The 26,467-nt window shown below is 34.1% G+C and overlaps 2 protein-coding genes across 2 annotated transcripts in view; one reads left to right on the top strand and one right to left on the bottom strand.

The window, feature by feature from the left end:
• Positions 1 to 26,467, top strand: part of LOC116861910 (MICOS complex subunit MIC27-like) — a 552,532-nt gene that overhangs the window by 282,241 nt on the left and 243,824 nt on the right. The gene's annotated exons all lie outside the window — the stretch shown is intronic.
• Positions 5,532 to 26,467, bottom strand: part of POF1B (POF1B actin binding protein) — a 100,814-nt gene continuing 79,878 nt past the window's right edge. Inside the window, exons 10-17 of the mRNA XM_032848800.1 lie at positions 25,878 to 25,970; positions 24,931 to 25,044; positions 23,974 to 24,126; positions 23,094 to 23,213; positions 21,606 to 21,734; positions 20,497 to 20,579; positions 8,287 to 8,401; positions 5,532 to 5,927 (exon numbers count right to left, since the gene is read on the bottom strand). Of these exons, the coding sequence (XP_032704691.1) occupies positions 5,922 to 5,927; positions 8,287 to 8,401; positions 20,497 to 20,579; positions 21,606 to 21,734; positions 23,094 to 23,213; positions 23,974 to 24,126; positions 24,931 to 25,044; positions 25,878 to 25,970 (813 nt within the window). The 3' untranslated portion in view covers positions 5,532 to 5,921. The remainder of the gene's footprint in view (positions 5,928 to 8,286; positions 8,402 to 20,496; positions 20,580 to 21,605; positions 21,735 to 23,093; positions 23,214 to 23,973; positions 24,127 to 24,930; positions 25,045 to 25,877; positions 25,971 to 26,467) is intronic.

The raw sequence follows: 26,467 nt of genomic DNA, 5'->3' as shown, positions 1-26,467 counted from the left end.
ATGTTCCAAATAGACCAATACACATTCAAAAGGAAAAGCATTAAATCAAGTGTTTAGGAAAGATTTCTGCAAATAAGCATAAAAATAACAGACTATATTCAAATCAGTCAACATTCAATAGAATTCATGAACCTAGATATATATAGCCCTATTGCTTAAAACTGTCAATTGGGCTAATTATTCCTAAATGATCACTAACAGAAAAAGAAGAAATCTTTTAGCCACTATATGTTAGACCAGTGCTTTATAAGCTTTAAGGTCTATGGAGTTCACCTAGTGATCTCATTAAAATACATTTTTTTTGTTTGTTTCAGTAGGTGTGGGATGGGGCCCTCAATTCTGCATTTCTAGTAAGCTCCCATGTGTTACCACCATAGGATTAAAAATGTGTTAGACAAAATCCCCCAGTGTAATTCTGGTACACTTCAGCAAGTTTGCTTAAACAGATAGCCATGGCTAAGTGGATACAGGTGATCCATACTGAAGACATGGGAGACATGAGTGGCAAGAAGGAAGAAGGCATATGAAGATCTTGTGGAAGAGCATTCAAGGCAGAGAAACATGCAAATACACGTAACCTGAGATGGAACAAGCTTTGGCAGGACTTTGGTGAGGGAGCCTGACTGATAAGAGATGAGACCTGTGAGAATTTGAAATGGGAAACCCTTAGAGGATTTTAGGAAAGTGAGTAATATGATACAATTTACATTTTGAAGATCACTCTGGAGGCTCTGTGAGGAATGCATTGCAGAGAAGCTGAGGGAAACAGAGCCATGTGAAGAGGCTATTCCAGTTGTTCATAGTTACAGTGTAGCTGGAGAGAAATAGATGGATTTTCTTTCTTATAAATTGGGTCTAAGGGGAACCTAGGTGGCTCAGTCAGTTGAGCCTCCAATTCTCAGGTTTTGGCTCTGGTCATGATCTCATGGTTTGTGAGATTGGTTCTGCCGTCAGGCTTTGTGCTCAGCACAATGTCCGCTTGAAGATTCTCTCTGCCCCACCCCCCCACTCATGTGCACACTCATACGCAAGCTCTCTGTCTCTCTCAAAGAAATAAATCTTTAAAAAAAAGCAAATTGGGTCTAGAAAACCTCAGCTAAGTTACTACAGATAAGAATTCAACTATCATGATCTCCCTCGTATGAGGGAGAGGAGATGCAACATGGGAGGTTAAGGGGGTAGGAGAAGAGTAAATGAAACAAGATGGGTGACTTGTGACTCTTAATCACATAAGTGACTCTTAATCTCACAAAACAAACTGAGGGTTGATGGGGGGAGGGGGGTTGGGTAAAAGGGGGTGGGGTTATGGACATTGGGGAGGGTATGTGCTATGGTGAGTGCTGTGAAGTGTGTAAACCTGGCGATTCACAGACCTGTACCCCTGGGGATAAAAATATATTATATGTTTATAAAAATAAAATTAAATTTAAAAAAAGATTAAATGGGAAATAAAAGAATTCAACCCATGTTACAAACAAAAGATTGTCATAAAAAATACAGATTTTTACCAGCAGGTCAAAGTGATGAAATAAGGAGAAATAATTTGGTAATTACTAAAAAATTGTTTTTCCAGAATAGTTCACAGTCGTTATGTAGAGATGGATTTGTCTGGTTGTCACTTCTAAATGGCCTATACCACGATGGAGAGGAAATTATTTGAATTGTTACTCAGGTAGGGCTCTCAGATTCAACCCATGTCTCATTCAGGACAACTACCAGTTTGGACCTTGAACTGCCCTTAAAGATACGTATGGTATATATGATATATATATCATATATAGATGATAGATAACATCTATTGCAGAAAAATTTTAATCATACAAAAAATATAATGAAGCCTTATATAACTATCACCCAGCTTCAGCAATCACTTTTTGGCCAATTTTGACTCATTTATATTCTTCCTCATTCTTCCCTTCACCCACCTACCCCTGATTGGCTTAATCTGAAGATCCCCTTCTTCCAATGGCTTTAATGTGAAGTAAATCCCTGACCTCTTTTTAAAACGTTTTGAAGGAAAATATAGCACAATTCTTAAATATGCATACTTCCAGGAAAAAAATTAATCACTTCTGTGAAGGTAGAGGAACAAAAGAATCCACTTATTCAGATCTTCCTATTTCCCCTAGTAAGAATCAAGAAAAAAACTGGCTAGACTTGGAATTCTGTTCAGTAAGTTTCTTAAGACTAAGAAAAGACTTAGAGAAAATGCAGAACTAAATTAGAACCTTAGAATATCACTTGATTAGACAACCTTCCCAGCTTTGTTCAACCCCATTCTGTCATTCCAAAAGAATTAGCTTTGTAAATTTGATACTGCTTAAGAAAGGTCTCTTAGAGGGTGCCTGGGTGGCTCAGTTGTTAAGCCTCTGCCTCGGCCCTGCCTTTGGCTCAAGTCATGATCCCAGTGTCCTGGGATCAAGCCCTGCATCAGGCTCCCTGCTCACTGGGAAGCCTCCTCCTCTCACTCCCCCGCTTGTGTTCTCTCTCTCACTGTGTCTCTCTCTGTCAAATAAATAAATAAAATCTTAAAAAAAAGAAAGGTATCTTAGAATCTTGGATCCTAGAATAAGACTGGATATTGTTAATTAGAATCTGGAGGCCTCACAGAAGAACTTGTATAATTTGTAGGGTCAAGGCTCTAGTACTAGATATCCAAAGCTAAAAATGTTTTCATATGCCTTGTTCCAGTTGCTATGCCTTTGTTTTAAGCATTGTTCAAGTAACTATTCCAAAGGGAACTCTGCTCCATTTTAAAATCTAGACCAATTGGCCATATTGAAACTATCCCCTTTAACCTATAATGTTATGTCCTAGTCACCATCCATTTGAGTCCAAAACCTTTTCATCCTAGATCCCAGCACCACCTACCCATCATACCCTGATGACTGGCTCATCAGAACCCTTAAGGAAACCATCTCAAAAAGCTCATATATTCTCCCATTTTAAGAAATTGGTCTGTTTTGTTATATCTTGGCACGTAGGAGCTAGGAGTGTAAGATGTTGATTGTGTTAGTATACCAGGTACTGAATCAAAGCATATCGCAAAGGCTATCCCTTAATGTAAAGGATGTCTGGAACATAAACTTTAATAATGTAATTATTTTAATGTAATGGGAGGGGAAACCAAACATAAAGACCCTAGACTTAACAATATCTCATCTACAAGAGACCGATTCAAGATTACCAAGACTTCCTGGTTATCATGTAATTATGTTATATAACAGTTTCAGTGTTCCTTTGTAGACGCAAAAGAACTATGTGTTATTTGTCACTAAATGTTAAAGGTTTTATTAAGACAGACATAATTATTTATTAGAATCGTTACTTTCAAAAAGATTAGTATTTACTATTTTATTTATTATTTATTTATTTTATTTATTCTAGGATGAGCATGAAATATATTTTTATTGAATAAACGATACTATGGAAATCCAATAAATTTAATAATGGTGTGTGGTGGGGGAGAGGTACCTTGTTGAGAAGTCTTTTCACAGCATATTATTTACTTTCAAAAGAATTATGTCTATATGTCATCTCTGTAGATTACAATAATGGAAAGAAGTAAGAACGGCTTTTTGTTCGGGCGATATAAATTGGGTTGTGAGATAAAGATTTTAAGGCTTATTTTGTTCCTTTTTTACTGTTTGTGTTAAGAAAACGTATTACAGTTAAAGCACCATTCACTACAAGGGGGGGGGAGAATGATTCATGGAATCACATTTGAAACAATGAGTTATGGAACTCAGAAGACTAGGTTTGTAATTTGTAAATTGCATGTAATTTTCATGTATCATGTAAAGCAGAAACCTGCATCAGCCAGAGGTCTTTGTTACAGTGTTGTCTCTAGTAGTCTACATCAGGTATTTTTAAAAATATTAGAATGGTGCTTGGTAGTTAACATATAACTTCCTCATGAAAATATACAGCTAGGCTAAAAATATGTTTCCTACTAGGACTTCCACAAAGACCACACGAACACTTCACATATATATATATATATTTATTTATTAATGAGAGTAAGTAAGAGAAAGAGCACAGGAGCCGGGGCAGAGGGAGAGGGAGTGGGAGAAGAAAAGACTCCCCTGCTGAGCAGGGAGCCTGACAAGGGGCTCAATCCCAGGACCTTGGGATCATGACCTGAGCCAAAGGCAGATGCTTAAATGACTGAGCCACCCATGCGTCCCTTCACATATTTTATTTAGACATGTAAATTATCTTGCATGTAATTACAAGTCTCCATTTTATTTGATATCTAAAGCAAAAGATACTGGAGCATAAATTAATAAACAGGTATTTCTCAGGTATAATATCTTTGTAATTTTCAAAGATAAGCTGTCTGAAACTTGTGAGAGGGAAAAAAATCATTACTATTTCTATTGATCTTAACCATACATTGGAAAAGGAATACATACATCTAAGTTTGTTAAGTATAATGAGCACCCTGTTCAAAACCTATTCATTATGCATGGATCAAGTGAGTCACTGAAGTATTAATTTTTTAATTGCCTGCAAATTTGGACATTGTTATTTTTATTTAAGAACATTTTGAGAAAATCACACTTGTTCTAATTTTCAAACAGTTATGGCCCCAATTTTCTATCAGGCTACTAAAATCTTCCATTTATATCAAATGTAATGGGTAGATAATGTGGCATAATTTTGTTACATGTGTAGTTAGCAGGGGAGAAACTGTGCTGTTGTTCCTACACCAAGGGAAAAAATGTAAGGACTGTATAGCTCATGAAGAATATTAACATTTTCTATCACAAAATATTGATAAAATTGGAATCGTATTAACCCAATTATAAAGCTTAACATTTTAGTAAAATTATTAAGATAATAACATAAAGCTCTTAGCTTCATATCAAGGTCTATTTGAATATTTATATAAGAACATTAAAAGCATTTACCTCATTTTAATTTTCACCAATTTTAACTTTAACCATAGGGGTTGAAATTAAGAAATTTCATTCTTATTTACTAAAGTATTTGGAAAATATTTTTGTTCATGTGGCAAAATCATTAGAACCCAATTAATCAACCAACTTCTAAGTCCATTAAATACTATAAAATCTTTTTTTTCCAAAATAGGATACAGGTATCAAGTATTTGTTCTTGATCTTTTTATTCCCAAAGCCTTAATGCAACAATTCAGTATTACATGTTGTATACTTCTATTAAAAAGCCTGCCTTCCTTCTACCCACTCTTACAAAATAGTATTACATATTTCTAAAGAAGTGGATGGACTCATTTGAGGATGATATGCTTTGAAAGAACAGTTTTGCCAAGCCAAACCACTGATATGGTCTTAGAATCACAGTAGTATAATGTGTAATTTAGTGGATTTAGTTATTTTAAAAGATATTATCCTACTTCCCTGGTAAATGAAATTAACCATCACCTTCGATTTAGTTATGTCTCTAAAAGGTATAAATAGCATGTAATAGAGCATGTCTTTTAGTCAGAGAGTTTAATGTGAGAAAAGCAAACATATGCTGTATATAAAATATAGTTAACTTTTTTAAAAAAATTCAATAGTTTTGCCTCTTTTTTTGGTTAAAAAACAGTATTTACTTTAAAACTTGTAATGGAATAACTTGTAAAATCTCTACCCCAACAAATTAGTTCAGTGTCTAGGAAGTACCCTAACTGAAAAACAGTGCATTATGTTCTACAGTGTCTGGAATTGATGTTTAAACAAGCAGGTTGTTACTATTGAATACTATTGAATGCTATTGAAAAATGTGATAGAAAAGCCTCATTAGTGGCTAGAGAAACTGTTATCTGCAGAAATAATTCATTCCATTAAATTTACTGGGTAGTAGCATGGTTCAAAACTTTGATTGACCGTTAGTTATGGAAAATAACAAAGTACTAATGTAGATGCACAAAAAGCTCCTTTGAGTTGGGGATCCATTCATGGCTAGAAAAGGGAAAAAAAAAGTTAGTTTACAACTAGTTCATAATTCAATTAAGATATTCTTGTTGTATATACACAGTTATGGGAAGTGATTTAAATTGATATTCATAAAACCAAAGGAAATGTACTGCACTTTTGTGGTAATTTTTTATATGTACATTCAGTGAAACAATGGTTTATCTGACTTTAGTTAAGATACATGTTTCAATGACTGAAGTGAAGGTTGAGTAGGTTTCTTCCCTGTGTCTTATTTAGAAGCTAAACATACCTGTTAACAAATATAAATCTACCATCTGTGAACTTACTAAAATATATTTTGAACTTCCTTTCAATATCTAGTCCCTTCCAGATATCAAGTTTGATGTTTATTGCTGCACATTTTTAATGGAGAGAGAAATAATGACTATTATTCTGTAGACCCTTCATTTGGCAAGTCCTCACGTTGATGCAGATGTGGTTAGTAGCTGCAGTTGCTTCCTACACTTAAATTTCAGTATCAAATCTCTGAGTGACAAATTTTAAATCCTATGCTGACTTTCCCTTGCTGCTCATCCGGTTCTTGGGCCACCAAGTACCTTAATCATTTAATTAAAATAAATAATGATCAGCTAATGTCCTAAGAAATACAACACATGTCAATGCCAAAATTATTTTTGGGGAGAGGTTACCAAATGTTGGTTGCTTTCGTTGATGATAGACAACCATATAATCAAGATTGATGGCTTGATTGTAATTAAAGAAGGGCTTCAGATCTAAAAATATTTTGAATTTTTTGTTTACTCAAATATTTGAGCTCTCAACTAAAAAATCATTTTTAGAGTGAGTTAACAGACTTAATTTTGTGAACTACACGTCTACAGTAATTTATTAACAATATCTGTAGTCTTTTTTTAACTATAAATCTGCAATTTAAAATTTCTTCAAAAGGTTCTGCAGAATAATTGACATTTGTATATTCATCTATTTTCCCCCATGGCATTCGTAGCCATTTTAAAACTTATTAAAGTATAGTAAATCTATAGGAAAAGTGCACATGTAAGTATATAACAATATGAATTTTCCCAAACTGGACACACATATGCAACCATTACTCAGATCAAGCAACAACACATTAGTATCCTAGTAACCCTCCTTATACTCCCTTCTAATCAGTACCTGCCCTCAAGGATAACCACTTACTGATTTTATTAACCATAGATTAGTTTTACCTGCTTTTAGTACTTAAGCAGTTTTTAACATAACAAAGGCTGTCATTTTCACTGTTAAAGTTAGATTCTGTGTGGTTTAGAGCTGCCATCTTCAACATCCATTACACTTGAGGGATATCATACATTCCCATCATTATCAATGGTTTCTGTAAGAATCTCTTGGCAGTAGTATAGGAGTACACAGTTAGGAAGAAAAGACCCCAAGGTGATTCTGTGATGTTAGAGTTTCTCAAACCTCAGCAATATTAACATTTTGGGCTGGACAATTTTTTCTGTGGGAGACTGTCCTACTAATTGTAAGATCCTTAGAAGCATCCCTGGCTTTTAGCCATCAGATGCCAATAGTACCTATTCCCCAGTTGTGAAAACAAAAAATGTCTCCAAACATTGCTGAATGTCCCCTAGGAGGCAAAATTGGCTGATAGAGAGCCACTTCACTGAGGTGAATATATTCCCTAGTTGATGTTCACTACTTTAAAGGTTAACAGGACAATAAGTAAAAGTTTTAGTAAAGTAGCATTAAGTCCCTTATAAGAAGATGGTTTTAGTAATCAGCACCACTTAGCAATGTATTGGCCTACTTAAGAAGATGCTAAGGTCCATGTCACTTGGTCATCTTGGAGGATGTTATAGAAGGTAGATATTAGAATACATGACCTATAAAATATTCTTCATCAGCCTCACTATAACTGTGAGATTTAAGGCTGGAGGATCTTAAAATCTGTTGAGAAAGACAGACATACCTCCTCACTTCCAAAATACTGAAAATTTTCTATCTATAATAAAAAGTACCACATTCAAAACTGAAAGACAAATTCTATTAAAACATGCCTCTTCTCCATACACCATTCTTCTTCATAGTTGTCTATAACATTTTCTACCTGCTTAAGAAAAAATTGGGATTTTTTTTTTGAAAATTTGAGTAGAATCAGTTCAAAAACAATTATATTACCTGTGTATGAATCATTCTAAAGTTTCTTAATTCATACTACATATCAGTAAGGAAAACATGGGGAAATTTTGAAAAGAAAAAAAATGAACTGCAAGATTTTAGTTCACTTTAATATTTTACCACAATTTCTGAAGGCTGTTATAAATAGAATATACATAAATTTCTATTCTTAATAGGACTAGAAATACACAAGGGAACTTACACAAGTCCATTTGTCTTCTGTTTTCTCAATCACAATAGTCTGTGTGTCACTACCTGGTGGTATATATTCATAGTCATCATAAAGGAGTCCTAGGATTGGATATTGTGTCCTGTACCTACACAGAAAAAAGTTAGTTTACAGCCTGCATAAAAAAATGACTCATTCTTTTTTAGTCACTCCTAGTTTGATTTTCCTTATTAAGTCAAGTTGGCTCTGAATGACTTTTAACGCTAAAAAGAAAATACTTACAAAGTTTTACTACCATTATTTTCAAAAGAGTAAGAGTACTGCTTCTGCAATAATGGACCACTGGTAGCACAAGACAATGATCTTAGAGAAGGGAACCAAATGACATGAGCCCTATCAGTACCTACCTCACTACCTAGAGATTTTCTTGGTCACAGGATAGGGAAAGTGGAGCCAAATAAATTCCTTCTGTCTCACAAAATTGAAATGACAGAATTTCAAGTAAAGCTATGCCAAAGCACCTGGTGTGGGGCAGAATACTAGGCAGAAGACAACTATATAGATAAAGGTCAAGAGTCCTGTAGAGGGTTCTCCACAAGTCTTTGGATGGCTACTGATTAGGGTAGGTATATGGAAAAACTACTGAAGCTGCAGAAAGAACCACTGGAAATGAGGAGCCTGGAAATTCCTGGAGTTCACATAATGAAGGGAATAGCTTGTGTTTCACTAACCAGAGTGGAAAGACCTCCTAATGCAGGGAGGCATCAGGAAGAAACTACAGAAGAATATTGTGTTAGCATTAGGGTGATATTAGTCCTATACTGCAGGTTTTAACAGTTTAAAAGTAAGACTTGAAAGTATTACACTGTATCCAGGCAATTTTGTCTCAGAACAAAACCACAGAACTCCTGCAGTGAAATAAAAATATCTAGAACTAAAGTATGTAAAATTGCAATACATGCCATTGAGTAAAAAAAATTAGTAGTCATGGAAGGAAGAAGATATGACTGGTAATGAGGAGAAAAAAAATAGTAGAAACAGAACAAGAAATGACAGATAAAAGAAATAAGTAGTCATGGTTGCATCTATTAAAATATATATATATATTTAAATGTATACTTAAGAAGTTAGAAGAAAGTATGAATGCAATGAGGAGAACAACGGAGGATATAAAGATCTACCTTGGACTTCTAAAAATGAAAATTACATTGTATGGGATTAATAGCAGAATATGCCCTGCAAAAGAAAATATTACTGAATTTGAAGACATGAAGAGAAATTATCCAAAATAAAACACAAGAAAAAAAAACCTGGAAAAATATACAGAGTATGAGTTACCCATGGGGAATATTAGCTGCCCTCATATATGTGTAACTGAAGTCCTACATGATTGGCAGGAGACAAAAAATAATTGGAAAAATAATGACCAAATCATTTCTAGATTTTATGAAAACTTTAAACACACAAATCTAGGACGTTCAGTGAACCTCAAGATAATGAATGATGAAGAAAAACAGGCAAAGAGAAAGGACCCAAGTAAATAATGAGAAAAGAAAGAAGTAACAACTGACACCACAGAAATAGAAAGCATTATAAGACAATACTGTAAAAAAGGTATATGCCAAAAAATTGGACAACACAGAAGGAAAAATAGCTAGAAACATACAATCTTCCAAAAACTGAATGAAGAAGAAACAGAAAATCTGAATAGACTGATTACTAGTAACAAAATTGGATGAACTGTCCAAAAAATAGCAAAAAATAAAGTCTAGGGAGCATTTGGGTGGCTCAGTCAGTTAAGATTCTGACTTTTGATTCCACTCAGGTCATGATCTCAGGGTTGTCCAATTTTTTCAATTTTATTTATTTTTATTCTTTGTTTCCTCTCATCATATTTTGTGTGTGTGTGTATATATATATTTTTTTCTTATTTTTGGATATAGTTTCTTTTAACAAGCAGACCAAAATACACCCATGATCTAGTTTTGTTTGTTTTGTTGTTGTTATTGTTATTTTTTTCTTTTTCTTTCTTCTTTTCTTTTCTGGACAAAATGATGAGATGAAGAAATTCACCTCAAAAGAAAGAACAAGAGGTATTACTCATAGTCAGGTATTTAATGAATACATATATAAGTAAGATGTTTGGGCTAGAATTTAAAATTACAATTATATGGTTACTAGCTGGGTTTGAAAAGAGCATAGAAGACACTAGAGAATCCCCTATGGTAGAGACAAAGGAACTAAAATCTAATAAAGTTAAAATTAAAGAAGCTATAACCAAGATGCAGCCCCAAGAGGAGGCCATAAAAACAAGAATATATGAATCTGAAGAGCAAATCCATAACATGGAAGATAAAATTGTGGAATATAATGAAGTTTAAAAGAAGAGGGAAAGAAAATTATTAGATCATGAACACAGTCTTAGTGAACTCAGCAATTCCATAAAGTGAAATAATGTCAATATTAAAGGAGTCTCAGAAGAGTGGGAAAAGGGGGAAGAAGTTTAATTTGAACAAATTATAGCTGAGAACTTCCTTAATGTGGGTAAGGGAACAGGCATACAAGTCCAAGAGGCACAGAACTTTACTAAAAATCAAGAAAAATAGGTCAACATCACAACATATTATAGTGAAACTTGCAAATTGCAAAGATAGAGACAATATTAGAAAGCAGTTGGGGAAAAGAGATCCTTAACCTATAGGGTTAAGCAGTAGACCTGTCCACAGAGACCTGGCAGGCCAGAAAGGACTGGCATGATATACTCAACATCCTAAATCAGAAAAATATGCAGCCAAGCATACTTTATTCAACAAAGCTATCATTCAGAATAGAAAGAGAGATGAAGAGTTTCCAGGACAAAGAAAAACTGAAGGAATTTATGAACGTCAAACGACCCATACAGGAAATATTAAAGGAAAACCTTTTAGCAGAGAGAGAGAGACCAAAAGTAACAGACTAGAAAGGAACAGAGATAATTTTTAGGAACTGCAACTTTATAGGTAATACAATGCCACTAAATTCATATCTTTCAACAATGACTGTGAATGTAAATGGACTAAGTACTCCGATAAAAGACATAGGGTTACAGAATGGATAAAAAAACAAGACCCATCAACATGCTACTTACAAAAGACTCATTTTAGACCCAAGACACCTCCAGATTGAAAGTAAGGAAGTGGAAAATCATTTATTATGCTAATGGATATCAAAAGAAAGCTGAGGTACCCATAGATTTTAAGCCAAAGACTATAATGAGAGATGAAGAAAGACACTGTATCATAATTAAAAGGTCTAACAAGAAGATCTAACAATTGTAAATATTTATGCCCTTAACTTGGCAGCAGTCAAGTGATAAACCAATTAATAATAAAATAAAGAAATTCATTGATAATAATACAGTAACAGTAGGGGACTTTAACATCCCACTCACAGCAATGGACAGATCATCTAAATAGATCAACAAGGAAATAAGGGCTTTGAATGACACCCTGGAACAGATGGGTTTAACAGGTATCTTCAGAGCATTTCATCCTAAAGCAGCAGAATACCCATTCTTCTTGAGTGAACATTGAACATTATTCAGAATAGATCACTTACTGGACCACAAATCAGGACTCAACTGGCAAGAAAAGACTGGATCATACCACGGATATTTTCAGACAACTCTACTATGAAACTTGAAGTCAACCACAAGAAAAAATTTGGAAGGACCACAAATACATGGAGGTTAAAGAAGATCCTACTAAAGAATGAATGGGTCAACCAAGAAATTAAAGAAGAATTTTAAAAAATACATGGAAGCAAATGAAAATGAAAATAGGACAGTTCAAAACCTTTGGGATGTAACAAAGGTAGTCCTAAGAGGGAACTATAGCATTACAGGCCTATCTCAAGAATCAATAAAACAACTTACTTGCACCTAAAGGAATAGGAAAAAGAACAGCAAATAAAAGCAAAATCCAGCAGGAGAAGAGAAATAATAAAGATTAGAACAGAAATGAATGATATAGATATCAAAAAACCAGTAGAACAAATTAACAAACCTAGGAGCTTGTTCTTTGAAAGAATTAACAAGTTTGATAAACCTCTAGCCAGACTTATCAAAAGAAAAGATCCAAATAAGATCATGAATGAAAAAGTAAAGATCACAAACAACACTGAAGAAACACAACCAATTATAAGAGAATATTATGAAAAATTATGTATCAAAAAATTAGGCAGTCTGTAAGAAACAGATAAATCCTAAAAACATATAAACTACCAAGACTGATCAGGAAGAAATAGAAAACTTGAACAGACCCATAATCAGAAAAAAAAAATTGAAGCAGTAATCAAAAGTCTCCCAACAAACAAGAGTCCAGGGCCAGATGGCTTCCCAGGGGAATTGTACTAAACGCTTAAAGCAGAATTAATGCCTATTCTTCTGAAACTGTCCAAAAAATAGCACTAAAAGGAAAACTTCCAAACCCATTCCATGGGGCCAACATTACCTTGCCCCCAAAACCAAAGACCCCACTAAAAAGGAGAATTACAGACCAATTTACCTGATGACTATGGATGCAAAAATTCTCACTAAGGTACTAGCTAATAGGATCAAATAGTATATTAAAAGGATTGCTTACCACAACCAAGTGGGACTTATTCCTGGGCTTCAAGGGTGGTTCAACATTCACAAATCAGTGTGATACATCACATTAATAACAGAAAGGACAAGAAACATATGATTCTTCAATATATGTAGGAAAAGCATTTGACAAAATACAACATTTGTTCTTGATAATAACCCTCCACAATGTAGGGATAGAGGGAACATACCTCAATATCATAAAGTCCATATTTGAAAGACCCATAGTGAATATCAACCTCAACAGGGAAAAACAGAGTTTTCCCCTAAGGTCAGGAAAAGGACAGGGATGTCCACTCTCACTGCTATTGTTTAACAGAAGTCCTAGCCTCAACAATCAGCCAACAAAAAGAAATAAAAACATCCAAATTACCAAAGAAGAAGCCAAACTTCCACTCTTTGCTGATGACATGATACTTTATATAGAAAAGCCAAAAGATTCCATGCCAAAATTGTTAGAACTGATATAGGAATTCAGTAAAGTCGCAGGATATAAAATTAAAGCACAGAAGTCTGTTGCATTTCTATACATAAACAATTAAGCAGAAGAATGAGAAATGAGAAATCAAGGAATAGATCCCCACTTACAACTACACCATAAACCATACGATATGTAGGAATAAACCTACCCAACAAGGTAAAGATCTTTACTCTGCAAACTAAGAGCACTTATGAAAGAAATTGAAGAAGACAAAAAGAAATGGAAAAATGTTCCATGCTCATGGATTGGAAGAACAATACTGTTATAATGACTATGGTACCCAAAGGAATCTACACATTCAATGCAATCCCTATCAGAATACCACCAGCATTTTTCACAAAGCTAGAATAAACAATTCTAAAATTTGTATGGAACCAGAAAAAAACCTGAATATCCAAAGAAATGTTGAAAAAGAAAATCAGAGCTGGAGGCATGACATAGACATAGACATAGACATAGACATAGACATAGACATAGACATAGACTTCAAGCTGTATTTCAAAACTGTGATCATAAAGACAGCATGGTATTGGCACCAAAAAAGACACATGGATCAATGAAACAGAATAGAAAACCCAGAAATGGACCCTCAAGTCTAGGGTCAAATAATCTTCAACAAAGCTGAAAAGAATATCCAGTGGGGAAAAAAGACAGTCTTTTCAACAAATGGCATTGGGAAAATGGACAACCACATTCAGAAGAATGAAACTGGACAACTTTCTTAAACCATACAGAAAAATAAACTCAAAATGGTTGAGAAACCTTAATGTAAGACAGGAGTCTTCCAAAATCCTAAAGGAGAACATAGACAGCAACTCCTTTGACCTCAGCCACAGCAACATTTTGCTAGACAGATCTCCAGAGGCAAGCACAACAAAGGAAAAATCAAGTATTGGGTCTTCGTCAGGATAAAAAGCTTTTGCAGAACAAAGGAAACAATCAATAAAACTAAAAGTCAACCTACTGAATGAGAGAAGATACTCACAAATGATATATCAGGTAAAGAACTAGTTTCCAAAATCTACAAAGAATATATCAAACTCAACACCCAAAAACCAAAAAAATCCAGTCAAGAAGTAGACAGAAGATATGAACAGACATTTCTGCAAAGAAGACACCCAAATGGTTGATACATAAAAAAATACTCAACATCATTCAGCATCAGGGACATACAAATTAAAACCCACAACGAGATGTCACCACAGATTGGTCAAAATGGCTAAAATTAACAACTCGGAAAACAGATATTGGCAAGGATGCAGAGAAAAAGAAACACTCCCACACTGTTGGTGGGAATGCACTGGTGTAGCCGCTCTGGAAAACAGTATGGAATGTTCTCAAAAGTTAAAAATGGAGCTACCCTATGACCCAGCAATTGCACTACTATGTATTTACCCAAAGGATACAAACATAGTGATTCAAAGGGGCACATGCGTCCCAATGTTTATACAGACAATGTCCACAATAGCCAAACTATGGAAATGGAAATAGCCCAGATGTCCATTGACAGATGAATGGATCAAAAGATGTGGAGATATCTATCTATATCTATCTATATCTATTACATATAATAGATATATATGTATAAAGAACATATATATCATTATATAGATATATATAAAGAAATACTAAAAAAATACTACTCAGCCCTCAAAAAGAATTAAATCTTGCCATTTGCAACGATGTGGATGGAACGAGAGTGTATTATGGTAGGTGAAATAAGTCAGTCAAATAAGACATATACCATATGATTTAATTCATGTGAAATTTAAGAAACAAAACAGATGAACTTAGGGAGATGGGAGGAAAAATAAAATCAGATAAAAACAGAGACAGAGACAATCAATAAGAGACTCTTAACTATAGGGAGCAAACTGAGAGTAGCTGGAGAGGAAGTGGGTTGGGGGATGGTGTAATTGGGTGATGGGCATTAAGGAGGTCACAACATAATGAGCGCTGGGTGTTATATGAAACTGATGAATCACTAAATTCTACCCTTGAAACTAGCAAAACACTATATGTTAACTAAATTGAATTTAAATTAAAAAAGAAGTATTAATACCCATTCCCCTCAAATTATTCCCCCCCAAAAGAGGAAGAAAAGCTTCCAAATACATTCTATGAGGCCAGAATCACTCTGACACCAAAACAAAAGACACCACAGAAAAGGAAAACTACAGGCTAATATCTATGATGAACATAAATACAAAAATCTTCAACAAAATGTTAGCAAACCACACTCAATAGTGCATCAAAAGGATCATTCACTATGATCAAATGGGATTTTTTGTGGGGATACAAAGACAGTTCGATATTCCCAAAGCAATCAACATGATAAACCACATCAACAATGGAAGGATTAAAATTACATAATCATCTCAGTAGATGCAGGAAATGCATTTGACAAAATTCAACGTCTCTCCATGAGTAAAACGCTCATAAAATGTGTTCAGGGAAGTCATACCTTAACATAATAAAGGCCACATATGAAAAACCTGCAGCCAACATCATATTAAATGGTGAAAAACTAAGAGCTTGTCCTTAAAGATCAGGAACTAGATGGGGATGTCCACTTTCACCACTTTTATTCAACAGAGTACTGAAAGTCTTAGCCACAGATGACAAGAAAAAGAAATAAGAAGCATCCATATTGTTAAGGAAGAAGTAAATGCTTCACTATTTGCAGACGACATACTATACTTAGAAAACCCTATAGACTCTTCAAAAAATAATTGGAAGTAATAAATGAATTCAGTAAAGTCACAGGATACAAAATCAAAGTACAGAAATCTGCTGCATTCCTATAAACTAATAAAGAAGGAGCAGGAAGTGAAATTAAGAAAACAATCCCATTTTCATTGTGCCAAAAAAGAACAAGATTCTTACAAATAAACTTAACTAAGGAGGTGAAAGACTTGCACTCTGAAAAGTATAAAACACTGAAGAAAGAAATTGAAGACAACACAAACAAATGGAAACATATGCCATGCTTATGGATTGGGAGCCCTAATATTTTTTAAATGTTTATGCTACCCAAAGCAATCTACAGATATAATGCAGTCTCTTAAAAAAACCCAGCATTTTTCACAGAACTAAACAAATTATCCTAAAATATTTATGGAACCACAGAAGATTCCAAGTAGCCAAAGCAATCTTAGGGAAAAAAAAGTTATAAGTATCACGATTCCAAATTTCAAGACACATTACAAAGTACATAATCAATACATTATGGTACTGGTACAAAACCAGACACATATGTCAATGGGAAAAAATAGAGATACCAGAAAGAAACCCACACTTACACAGTCAATTAATCTATGAAAAAGGAGACAAGAATATACAAGGGGAAAAGATAGTCTCTTCTACAAATGGTATTGGGAAGACTGGACAGCAACACATGAATAATGAAACTAGACCACTTTCTTACACCATACACAAAAACAAACTCAAAATGGATTAAAGACCTAAACGTGAGACCTGAAACTATAAAAATCCTAGAAGAAAACACAGGCAGTAATTTCTCTGGCATTGGCTATAACAAATTTTTTTTTCTAGATATGTCTCTGAAAGCAAGGGAAAGAAAAGCAAAAATAAGTTATAAAAAATTTTGCACAGCAAAGAATCATCAACAAACAAAAAGGCAACCTACTGAATGGGAAAAGTTATTTGCAAATGATATATTTGATAAAGGGTTAATGTCAAAAATATATAAAGAACTTATACAAATCAACATCTAAAAACCAGCAATTTGTTTAAAACAAAAGCAGAGAACCTTCTTTTTCCAAAGAAGACAGATAGATGACCAACAGGCACATGAAAAGATGCTCAACATCACTTATCATCAGGGAATGCAAATCAAAGCCACAATAAGATAACATCTTACACCTATCAGAATAGCTAAAATAAAAAAAGTCAAGATATAACAAGTATTAGCAAGGATGTGGAATAAAAGGAACCCTCATATACTGTTGATGGAAATATAAATTGGTACAGCTACTTTGGGAATCAGCATAAAGTTTCCATAAAAAATAAAAATAGAAATACCATATGATCCATAATTCCACTACTGAGTACTTAACCAACAAAACAAAAATACTAATTTAAAATGGTATGTGCACCCCTGTGTTTATTGCAGCATTATTTGGCCAAGAGATGGAAGCAAAATAAGTGTCTATAGATAAGGAAGAAGCAATGTATAATGGAATATTACTAAGCCATAAAAAGAATCAGATTTTGCCATTTACAACAACTGGATGGAACTTGAGGGTATTATGCCAAGTGAAAAAAATCAGACAAAGAAAGAAAAATACCACTTGATTTCATTCAAATATGGAACCTAAACAAGAACAGTAACAAAAAATAAACAGAATACAGAATCAGACCTATAAATACAGAATACAAACCAATGGTTGCCAAAAAGGAAGTGGTTGGGGGATGGGTAAAATGTGTGAAGCTCTGTAGGAGATATAACCTTCTAGTTATGGAATGAGTAAGTCATAGGAATAAAGGGCACAGCCTCAGGAATATAGTCAATGACATTGTAATAGTGTTGCATGGTGACTGGTGGTAGTTACACTTGCGGTGAATGCCCCATAACATATAGAGAAGTTGAGACACTGCATTATACACCTAAAACTAATGTAACATTGTGTGTCAACTACACTCAAATTAAAGCACTGGGTGCTATATGTAAGTGAATCACTACATTTACTCCTGAAATTAATATTAAACTATATGATAACTAACTAGAATTTAAATAAAAAAATTAAAACATAAAAAAAGAAAAAGAAAGAAGTCTATTCACAGTAACATCAAAAACAATTCTATTGGGGTGCCTGGGTGGCTCAATGGGTTAAGCCTCTGCCTTCAGCTCAGGTCATGATCCCAGGGTCCTGGGATCGAGCCCCACATCGGGCTCTCTGCTCAGTGGGGAGCCTGCTTCCCCCTCTCTCTCTGCCTGCCTCTCTGCCTACTTGTGATCTCTCTCTGTCAAATAAATAAATAAAATCCTTAAAAACAATTCTGTTATAGTACAATCAAAAAATATAATACTTAGAAATAAATATAACAAAAAGAATTGTAAGACTCATGCAATCAAAGTACAAAATACTGTTTTAAGAAATTAAAGATCTAAATGGAAGGGATCCCATGCTCATAGATTAAAAGACTCAATATTGTTAGCATGGCAACAATACCCAGTGTTTTCTACATATTTAATGAAATCTCTTGATAAGCTTATCGTAAAATACATATGGAAAAGCAAAGGACCAAAAATAACTAAAGCAATCTTGAAAAGAAGTTCAAAAATTCACACTCCTGGTTTCAAACCTAACTAAAAAAGCTACAGTAATTAAGGCAGTGTGGTACTTGCATAAAGACAGGTGAATAGATCAATGGAGTAAAACTGAGAATCTACAGATTTACCCTTACCTTTATGGTCTTTTGATTATCGACAAGGATGCCAAGTTAATTCAATGGGTGAAAGAATAGCATATTCCACAAAAGATACTGGGACAACCAGGTAGCCCCATGCACAAGAATGAACTTGCACTCCTACTTCATACCATAGAAAAAAAATAACTCAAAATGGTTCATAGATCTAAATGTAATAGATAAAACTATAAAACTCTTAGGAGAATACATGGGTGCAAATTGTCATGACCTTGGGTTAGGCAACAGTTTCTTAACATGATACCAAAAGTGCAGGTAAAAAAAAAGAAAAAAATAGGTGAATTGGACTTCCTCAAATTTAAAAACTTGTGCTGGGAATGATACTATCAAGATAGTAAAAAGGCAACCCATAGAATGGAAGAAAATATTTGCAAAATCATATCTCTGATAAGGGACTTATATATAGAATATATAAATATCTCTTGAAATTCAACAGTAAATAACCAAATAATTTAATTTAAAAATGGACAAAGAATTTTCTTCAGAGAAGATCTATAAGTGGTCAATAAGCACATGAAAAAATACTAAACATTATTAGAGAAATACAAGTGAAAACCACAGGAAGATGCCACCTCCCATTCTTAGGATGGCTATAATCCAAGAGATGAACAATAACAAATGTTGGGGAAGATGGAAATAAATTGGAACTCTCAATACTTCTCGCTCCGGGCCCATTACATGTGGGGGTTACTATCATGAAACTATACCTGGCATCTGGTTCTTACTTCAGGGCCATGACAGTCCTCAATCCAATCCTACTAACCCTGCAAATGGGACATCTCGATGGACTAATGACTAATCAGCCCATGATCACACATAACTGTGTATACTGCTGGTGGGAATGTTAAATTGTGTAGCTGCTTTGGAAAACAGTTTAGCAACTCCTCAAAAAGTTAAACAGAGTCACCATGTGCCCCAGCAATCCCACTTCTAGGTATATACATAAAGTGTTGCATATCTATGAAATATAATATTATTTAGTAACAATAAGCAATGAAGTTATGACACATGTTAAAACGTGGATGAATCTTGAAAACCTTATGCAAAGTGAAAGAATCCAGTCACAAAAGACCACATTTTGTATTCCATTTATATGAAATATATATATATATATATATATTTATATGTATCATTTATATGAAATATCCACATTAGACTTTTGCTCAACCTATTCCTAAAGGGTCACTTTCTATTTCATTTTGCTAAATAGCTGGGATGTAAAGCTGTGGTCAGATTGTCACTGTGAAGGGAGATGCCTAAGAATGATGTCTACATAGGAAAGAGCAGAGCCAAAGATAAAGGAGGACATATTTCTGAACATGCATTTTGAGCACACAAATCCATCTGGACATCAAGCAACAAGAATTAAGTGAATTATCTAATTCCCAGTTGAAGCTGGGTTTGTCATGTGCAACTGAAAGAATCTTAACTCAAATGATTGGGTAAACAACAAATTATATGTTTTTCACATACATTGTATTCGATATATTGTAAATATGGGAAAGCTGTGCTACCGAATTTTATTTACCATAATAGTTATGTCTTTTTGTAAATATTCATCCTTCAGTAGATTTACTGTCCTGCAGAACAAACTCTGTCTTAGGGTATATATATCAATTAAACATGCTATAACTTGGATTAAATAATAACTAAAGCCATATTCAAAATTCATTTAAAAATACATTACTTTTTAGTGGTAATAGCAGTCCTTCCACCACTGGAGGGTTGGTTATGAGATGAATATATTTCTTGTCTCAACTTTGAGAGTTCCTTACAAATAAAAGACAATATAATTATTAGAAAACAGTAGAAATATGGGGTAAGATGTATGTTCGACCATTTAACAAGGTTACTAAGAATACTTTTTCCCTTCCTTTTTAGCTTGGACATGCGAATGTTGTAATCCTACCTGTTGAAAACTATATATTATTGCTTCATGGTACCTAATAAGTTACATAATATGCCTGGTCAAGAATTCATTAACTGGTATAGGATTTCTATATTTAAGGGATAACATGATATTGAACTGGCCTGATTCTCAAGATAAAGATGAGAAACTTCTTTTCCTAGGAAGCTTGAAAATTACAGTCATAGCAGAAAAGTACTGAAACTTCAGTATGGAAGCAGGTATTGTTTCCTAGCAGAAGGTTTACCATAGATCATTACTACAAGCACCATTAGTTCAATAACAGGGGTATAACATCAGCCACCATATTTTGGTAGTTCCTTCCTTCAGTACCTATTTTATAACAGATCCTGGGCCATATGCTACAGATACAGAGAAGAATATAACACAATCCTTCGCTGAAGCAACTAATAATGAAGAGCAAAGACCTCACAGTCTTTCTGGGAGTTTCATTGCTAATGAGATATAACATTAAAAATATTAAATGCATGGGATGCCTGAATGGCTCAGTTGGTTAAGGGTCTGCCTTGGGCTCAGGTCATGATCCCAGGGTCCGGGGATCAAGTCCTGCATTGGGCCCCCTGCTCAGCAGGGAGTCTGCTTCTCCCACTCCCTCTGCAGCTCTTCCTCCTCATTCTCTCTCTTCTCTCTCTCTCTCTCAAAATCTTTAAAAAATATTAAATGCCCAATAACACTCTTTTTTTTGTTGTTTCAATTCTTGGTTTCACTTAAATTATATATCCTAAAATATGAACCTTCCACTTCTTCACAGTCAGTTATATTCTATTTCATGAATAAAGTGAGTTTTGGGAATGTGTCCTTCTCTAGTCCATGGGAAGTATTTTCATACTTAGCTGAGTTCTCTCTATCTCTACCACTTCCCTTCTTACCTCTGACTGACGCTTTATAAGGGAATCCTTCTCTTCCAGCAAGCTTGTCAGTTCATGAAGCTTGAATTGGAAGTCACTGCAACTTCCTTCTCTTCTTGAAACATCTTTTTGGTACTGATTTAATTGAGTCTAGTGACAAGCAGAGAGAGTCAATTATCATATGCTTTCACTTATTTGTGGAGCATAACAAATAGTATGGAGGACATGGGGAGTTAGGAGAAGGCAGTTGGGGGAAATTGGAAGGGGAGGTGAACAATGAGAGACTATGGACTCTGAAAAACAATCTGAAGGGTTTGAAGAGGTGGGGGGGGTGGGAGGTTGGGGGAACCAGGTGGTGGGTATTAGAGAGGGCACAGACTGCATGGAGCACTGGGTGTGGTACAAAAACAATGAATACTGTTATGCTGAAAATAAATTAAAAAATGATTTTTAAAAAAAGAAAGGAGAATTATTATAAATCTGATTTATGAGATAGGTAATTGAGTTTCAAGAGGTTCAGTGACATAAAGTCATACACCAAGTTAAGAAATGAAGAACAAAGTCCCAATTGTTGTAAACTTTTGTAGAGTTTGATGAATATAAAATATGAATAAAAATGCCAATTAGGCATTTCTCATTTTTTAAAGATACCTTTTACTGTTGGGCTAGGCATTACTTAAGTAACAGTCCTAAGCCACAATAATTAAAATGAAGCTAAGAAAATAGGTACTTTAGATTCCTTCAAATACTAATTAAGGAAAACTCACTAGTAACTAATACTATATTGTGATTTGCATTTCACAAAATATTCCTCCTGCATGATTTATCTCAATTCTCACAGCAGCCCTGTGAAATATTATGAAAATCTTTATTTACAAAACAGGTAAATGAGATTACCAGAGAGAGATTACATTACATACAGTCCCACAACTAGTCAGCAACATAGCTGCAACTCCAACACAGGTATTCTGATTCCAAATCCTGCCCATTTTCCTTTTTAATACATCATGTGTGCATAGATGGCTGTTAAGTTAAAGTGTTATAAGTAATGTTGGGATAAAAAAGAAACAAGTGAAGGAAAACTGCTAGAAAACATAGTGGGCTTTTGATCAGATTATATTTTGTATCATTTTGGTTTTTGGAAAAAATTCTACAGTGGTATTTGGAGAGAAAAACCTACGGTTGGTTTTTCCATTAAATATTTTAGTATATTTAACTATATTTAGGGATCAGTAAATTAAGAGTTAGTCAATTTAATCTAGAATTATAAGATAAGGCAATGTACACTTATTCTCATAAATATCACCCTAATTTTGATTAACCTAAATTAGAAAACAATTTAGCAATATTCTACACACAGTAATATATATTTAAACAAATGTTTCTATGTCATATTCCTGACTCTACCTTCAGTTGATTTTTCCTTGTAACTTTAAATTTTAAACCATCATTATCTTATTAGAAAATTTGTGCTGACCTGTGTATTTATGCACTGTAGGATCAACATACCCTTAGCTTGCAGATCTCTCTATCTTTCTCCATTCTTAAGTTTTTTACCATCTCCATGTAATGGTCGCCAATCTCATCCATTTTTGTCTGCAGCATTGGGCCTGTGCAAGTCTCAGAAACCTATGTAAGGCAAAATAACTTTCTGTAACTAGATTGTTATGAAGGACATACATATTATATTATAAGACATATTATTATTAGATGAAAACTACATGATTAAATGTGACATTGAAATAATAAGAGTGATTTGTAGGAATTGCACTATACATCTCAAATGGCAGTGAGATGAGACATAACTACATATAAGATATCAGAAAGCAGTCCATGTCTTTTCTTTTTTCTCTTTTAAAGATTTTATTTATTTATTTGACAAAGAGATAGAGAGAAAGCACAAGTAAGCAGAGCGGCAGGCAGAGGTAGAGAGAGAAGCAGGCTTTCTGCTGAGCAGGGAGCCTGACGTGGGACTTGATCCCAGGACCTTAGAAACATGACCTGAGCCAAAGGCAGCCACTTAAACAACTGAGCCACCCAGGCGCCCCACCAGGTGTTTTCTTTTCTTTTCTTTTCTTTTCTTTTAAAGATTTTATTTATTTATTTGACAGATAGAGATCACAAGTAGGCAGAGAGGCAGGTAGAGAGATAGGAAGGGAAGCAGGCTCCCCGCTGAACAGAGAGCCACATGCGGGCCTCAATCCCAGGACTCTGGGATCATGACCTGAGCCAAAGGCAGAGGCTTTAACCCACTGAGCCATCCAGGTGCCCCACCATGTGTTTTCTTAAAAGGAATAAGATATATATATATATATATATATATATATATATATATATATATGATGTATAACTAGGGTAATAACATATATTTAAAACAAAATTTTAATACCTGTATTCTAAGATTTTTATTCTCTTGTTCTAAATTACGCTTACAGTATTCCAGTTCTTTTAGTCTATACTCCATGTCTGATAGTGTATGTCGAAGAGAGAGATTGTTTTCTTCCAATGCTTGGCATTTTGAGGTTGAATCTTGAAGTCCTTGCTATAAAGAAGACACAAGTAGGTAAGACAAAGGGATTCTACTTTTTTGGAGGAGAGTGCTCTCTTAGTTGATTAATTCAATGAAATAAAGCAAATATTTTTCCATGCTCAATTTTCTTATATATTCACCCTTAAATGATAAGTTCAATCAACCATGAAAGTGATTCTTGCCCCTAGTCTGATATGCTTGAGTGAGAAGTCATCAAGACTGGGTGAATTTTCAATGTTACAATTTTGCAATCTGACCCTTGGTACTCTTCAACAATATTTTGCCTTCTAGTAGTCACTGATATGAGTATATGCCCGATTACTTAGGTGGAAACAGAAAAAAACTGAGACTGTCATGGAAATGAAGATTAGGAAGGGATCAGCCTTAGAGACTCATTTCAATTTCTTAGAAGTCATCTCTGCTCAGACATCTGGAGAGTATTTCTAGGGTTAATTTGCTTATTCACTGCACAAACATGTCTTACGATCCACAAAACCTTTTTAATCAACACATTAGTAGATTAAATGAATGAATGAACTTAACTTTTCATTACTTATACAATTCTTGTCACCCAACAGCACAGATAATTGTGGATTAGTTGTACTTTATATCTAAAGTATATGAGGTTATCTGTTTTTGTGAGAGAGTTTTAAGTCAATGGAAATAATCCAAGCCACTCAATTCTTATATGAATAAATTGTTCCAGCTATTGTATTTTAATTCTGTCTGGATTGTGTATCATACTTCAGTGTGTCAGTAATTCTGCATTTGAAAAACTATTAATCTAGTTTATCATCGATAAAGATATCAACTTACCTGCTGCTGGTGGTTATTTGCTCTCACTGATGCTAAAAGTTCTTCATACTCTTTTATTTGAGTTTCTTTGAATGCCACATCTTTCTCAAGTCTAACCTTGTCATTTTCCAGTGACTAGAAGCAAAATTAGTTGTTAAGATTCAGAATTACAGAAACTTGTCAACAGTTACATAATACAAAGACTAATTTACATTGGAAGGCTTAAATAAGCACTTCTTTCACTTGCAGTTGCCTGATGAAACAGAATTCTAAAAAGTAAAGCAAAATATAGGATCCAAATTGATGAAACTTTAAAAACCTGCTTTCTTAGAAACCTTTTGATGAATTGATTTCATTCTAAGTTCAATGAAACAAAATCTTCAATTATTTTAATGTTTTGCCTGAACCTACAGAGATTCCTTGTTAACTCTGGCAGGTGGTGAATTTTGAAATTAGAGTCTAAATGTTTTTATCCAAACCCAGAAATGAAATAACCCACTCCAGTTTTCAGGGAGTTATTTATTATATGGAAGGCATTCCAAATGTATTTAGCTGATGGCATCAAGAACACCAACAAAATGAAAAATTGAAAAGGTTAACTTCTTGGAGGAAGATGTCACGTATTCACAGAAATTCGGAGTGTGCTTTATTATTACAGAAAAAAGGGAAATTCCCATTCAGTGAGTTAGATTATTCTAATTTTGCATGCTACTACCTGGCTATAGGTATTAAATTACCTTAGTGGTAAACTAAATAAGTATATACCTAACTTTATTTTATTTTGACATTGGAGAGCTCTCATCTCCTCTTTCAACCTCAATTAATTGTTTCAAGAAAATAAGTATATCTGGATGAGCATATTATTGCATTGTATTAAATTTTGAAATGTGGACTAAATGACTTCATTTTTATGTTAGGAAGTTAGGAACTAGGAAGGCTTTGGAAAGAAAAATCAAAATAAATGTTACTGTCAAGTCATTTTGAAGATGTCCAAGCTCCTCCCGTAAGTTGCTGAATGTGGACAGCACTAGCCGGAGTGATTTATCAGACATACCCCTCATCTGGAAGAAGAAAAGGATTGATGGTTTGTATTTACTAGCATTTATAAACAGTAGATATAAGTGATAGTAGTCTTATTTTTCCATTACCATAAGTAAACTTACTAACAGTTTTATTGTTTGTATAGCAATTTTAGAATAGTGATACAAGGCATTTTGTCAATAACATGCATAAGTAATCTAATCAGTATTTCTGAAGACATCATAACTATGTAATAGAAAAGAGTCTATTATTTTTTCCATGATGAAGTATCATCTTTCTCATAAGACAGAACTCTGTCAGCAAATTCTTAAATTTGCTTTTATTCTTTATTTAAAGATTGGAAAATATGAGGCAGTCAAACTTCAAATAATAAAATGCATATCTTTAAGTGTGCTGCCAAATGTATGGATTTTTCCTGAGATGAGAGGAATACAATACTAATTAAGTTTAACCTTGAAGTATAGAAACATTCCAAATTTTAAAGAGGAGTGAGAAAAGTGCTTTTTTTTACTAGATT

The sequence above is a fragment of the Lontra canadensis genome, unplaced genomic scaffold (genome assembly GCF_010015895.1).
Source record: "Lontra canadensis isolate GAN:19392208 unplaced genomic scaffold, GSC_riverotter_1.0 scaffold209, whole genome shotgun sequence".
NCBI classification, from domain to species: domain Eukaryota; kingdom Metazoa; phylum Chordata; class Mammalia; order Carnivora; family Mustelidae; genus Lontra; species Lontra canadensis.
Note: the sequence above shows the minus strand (reverse complement) of the source record. Positions and strands in the feature narration are given on the sequence as shown.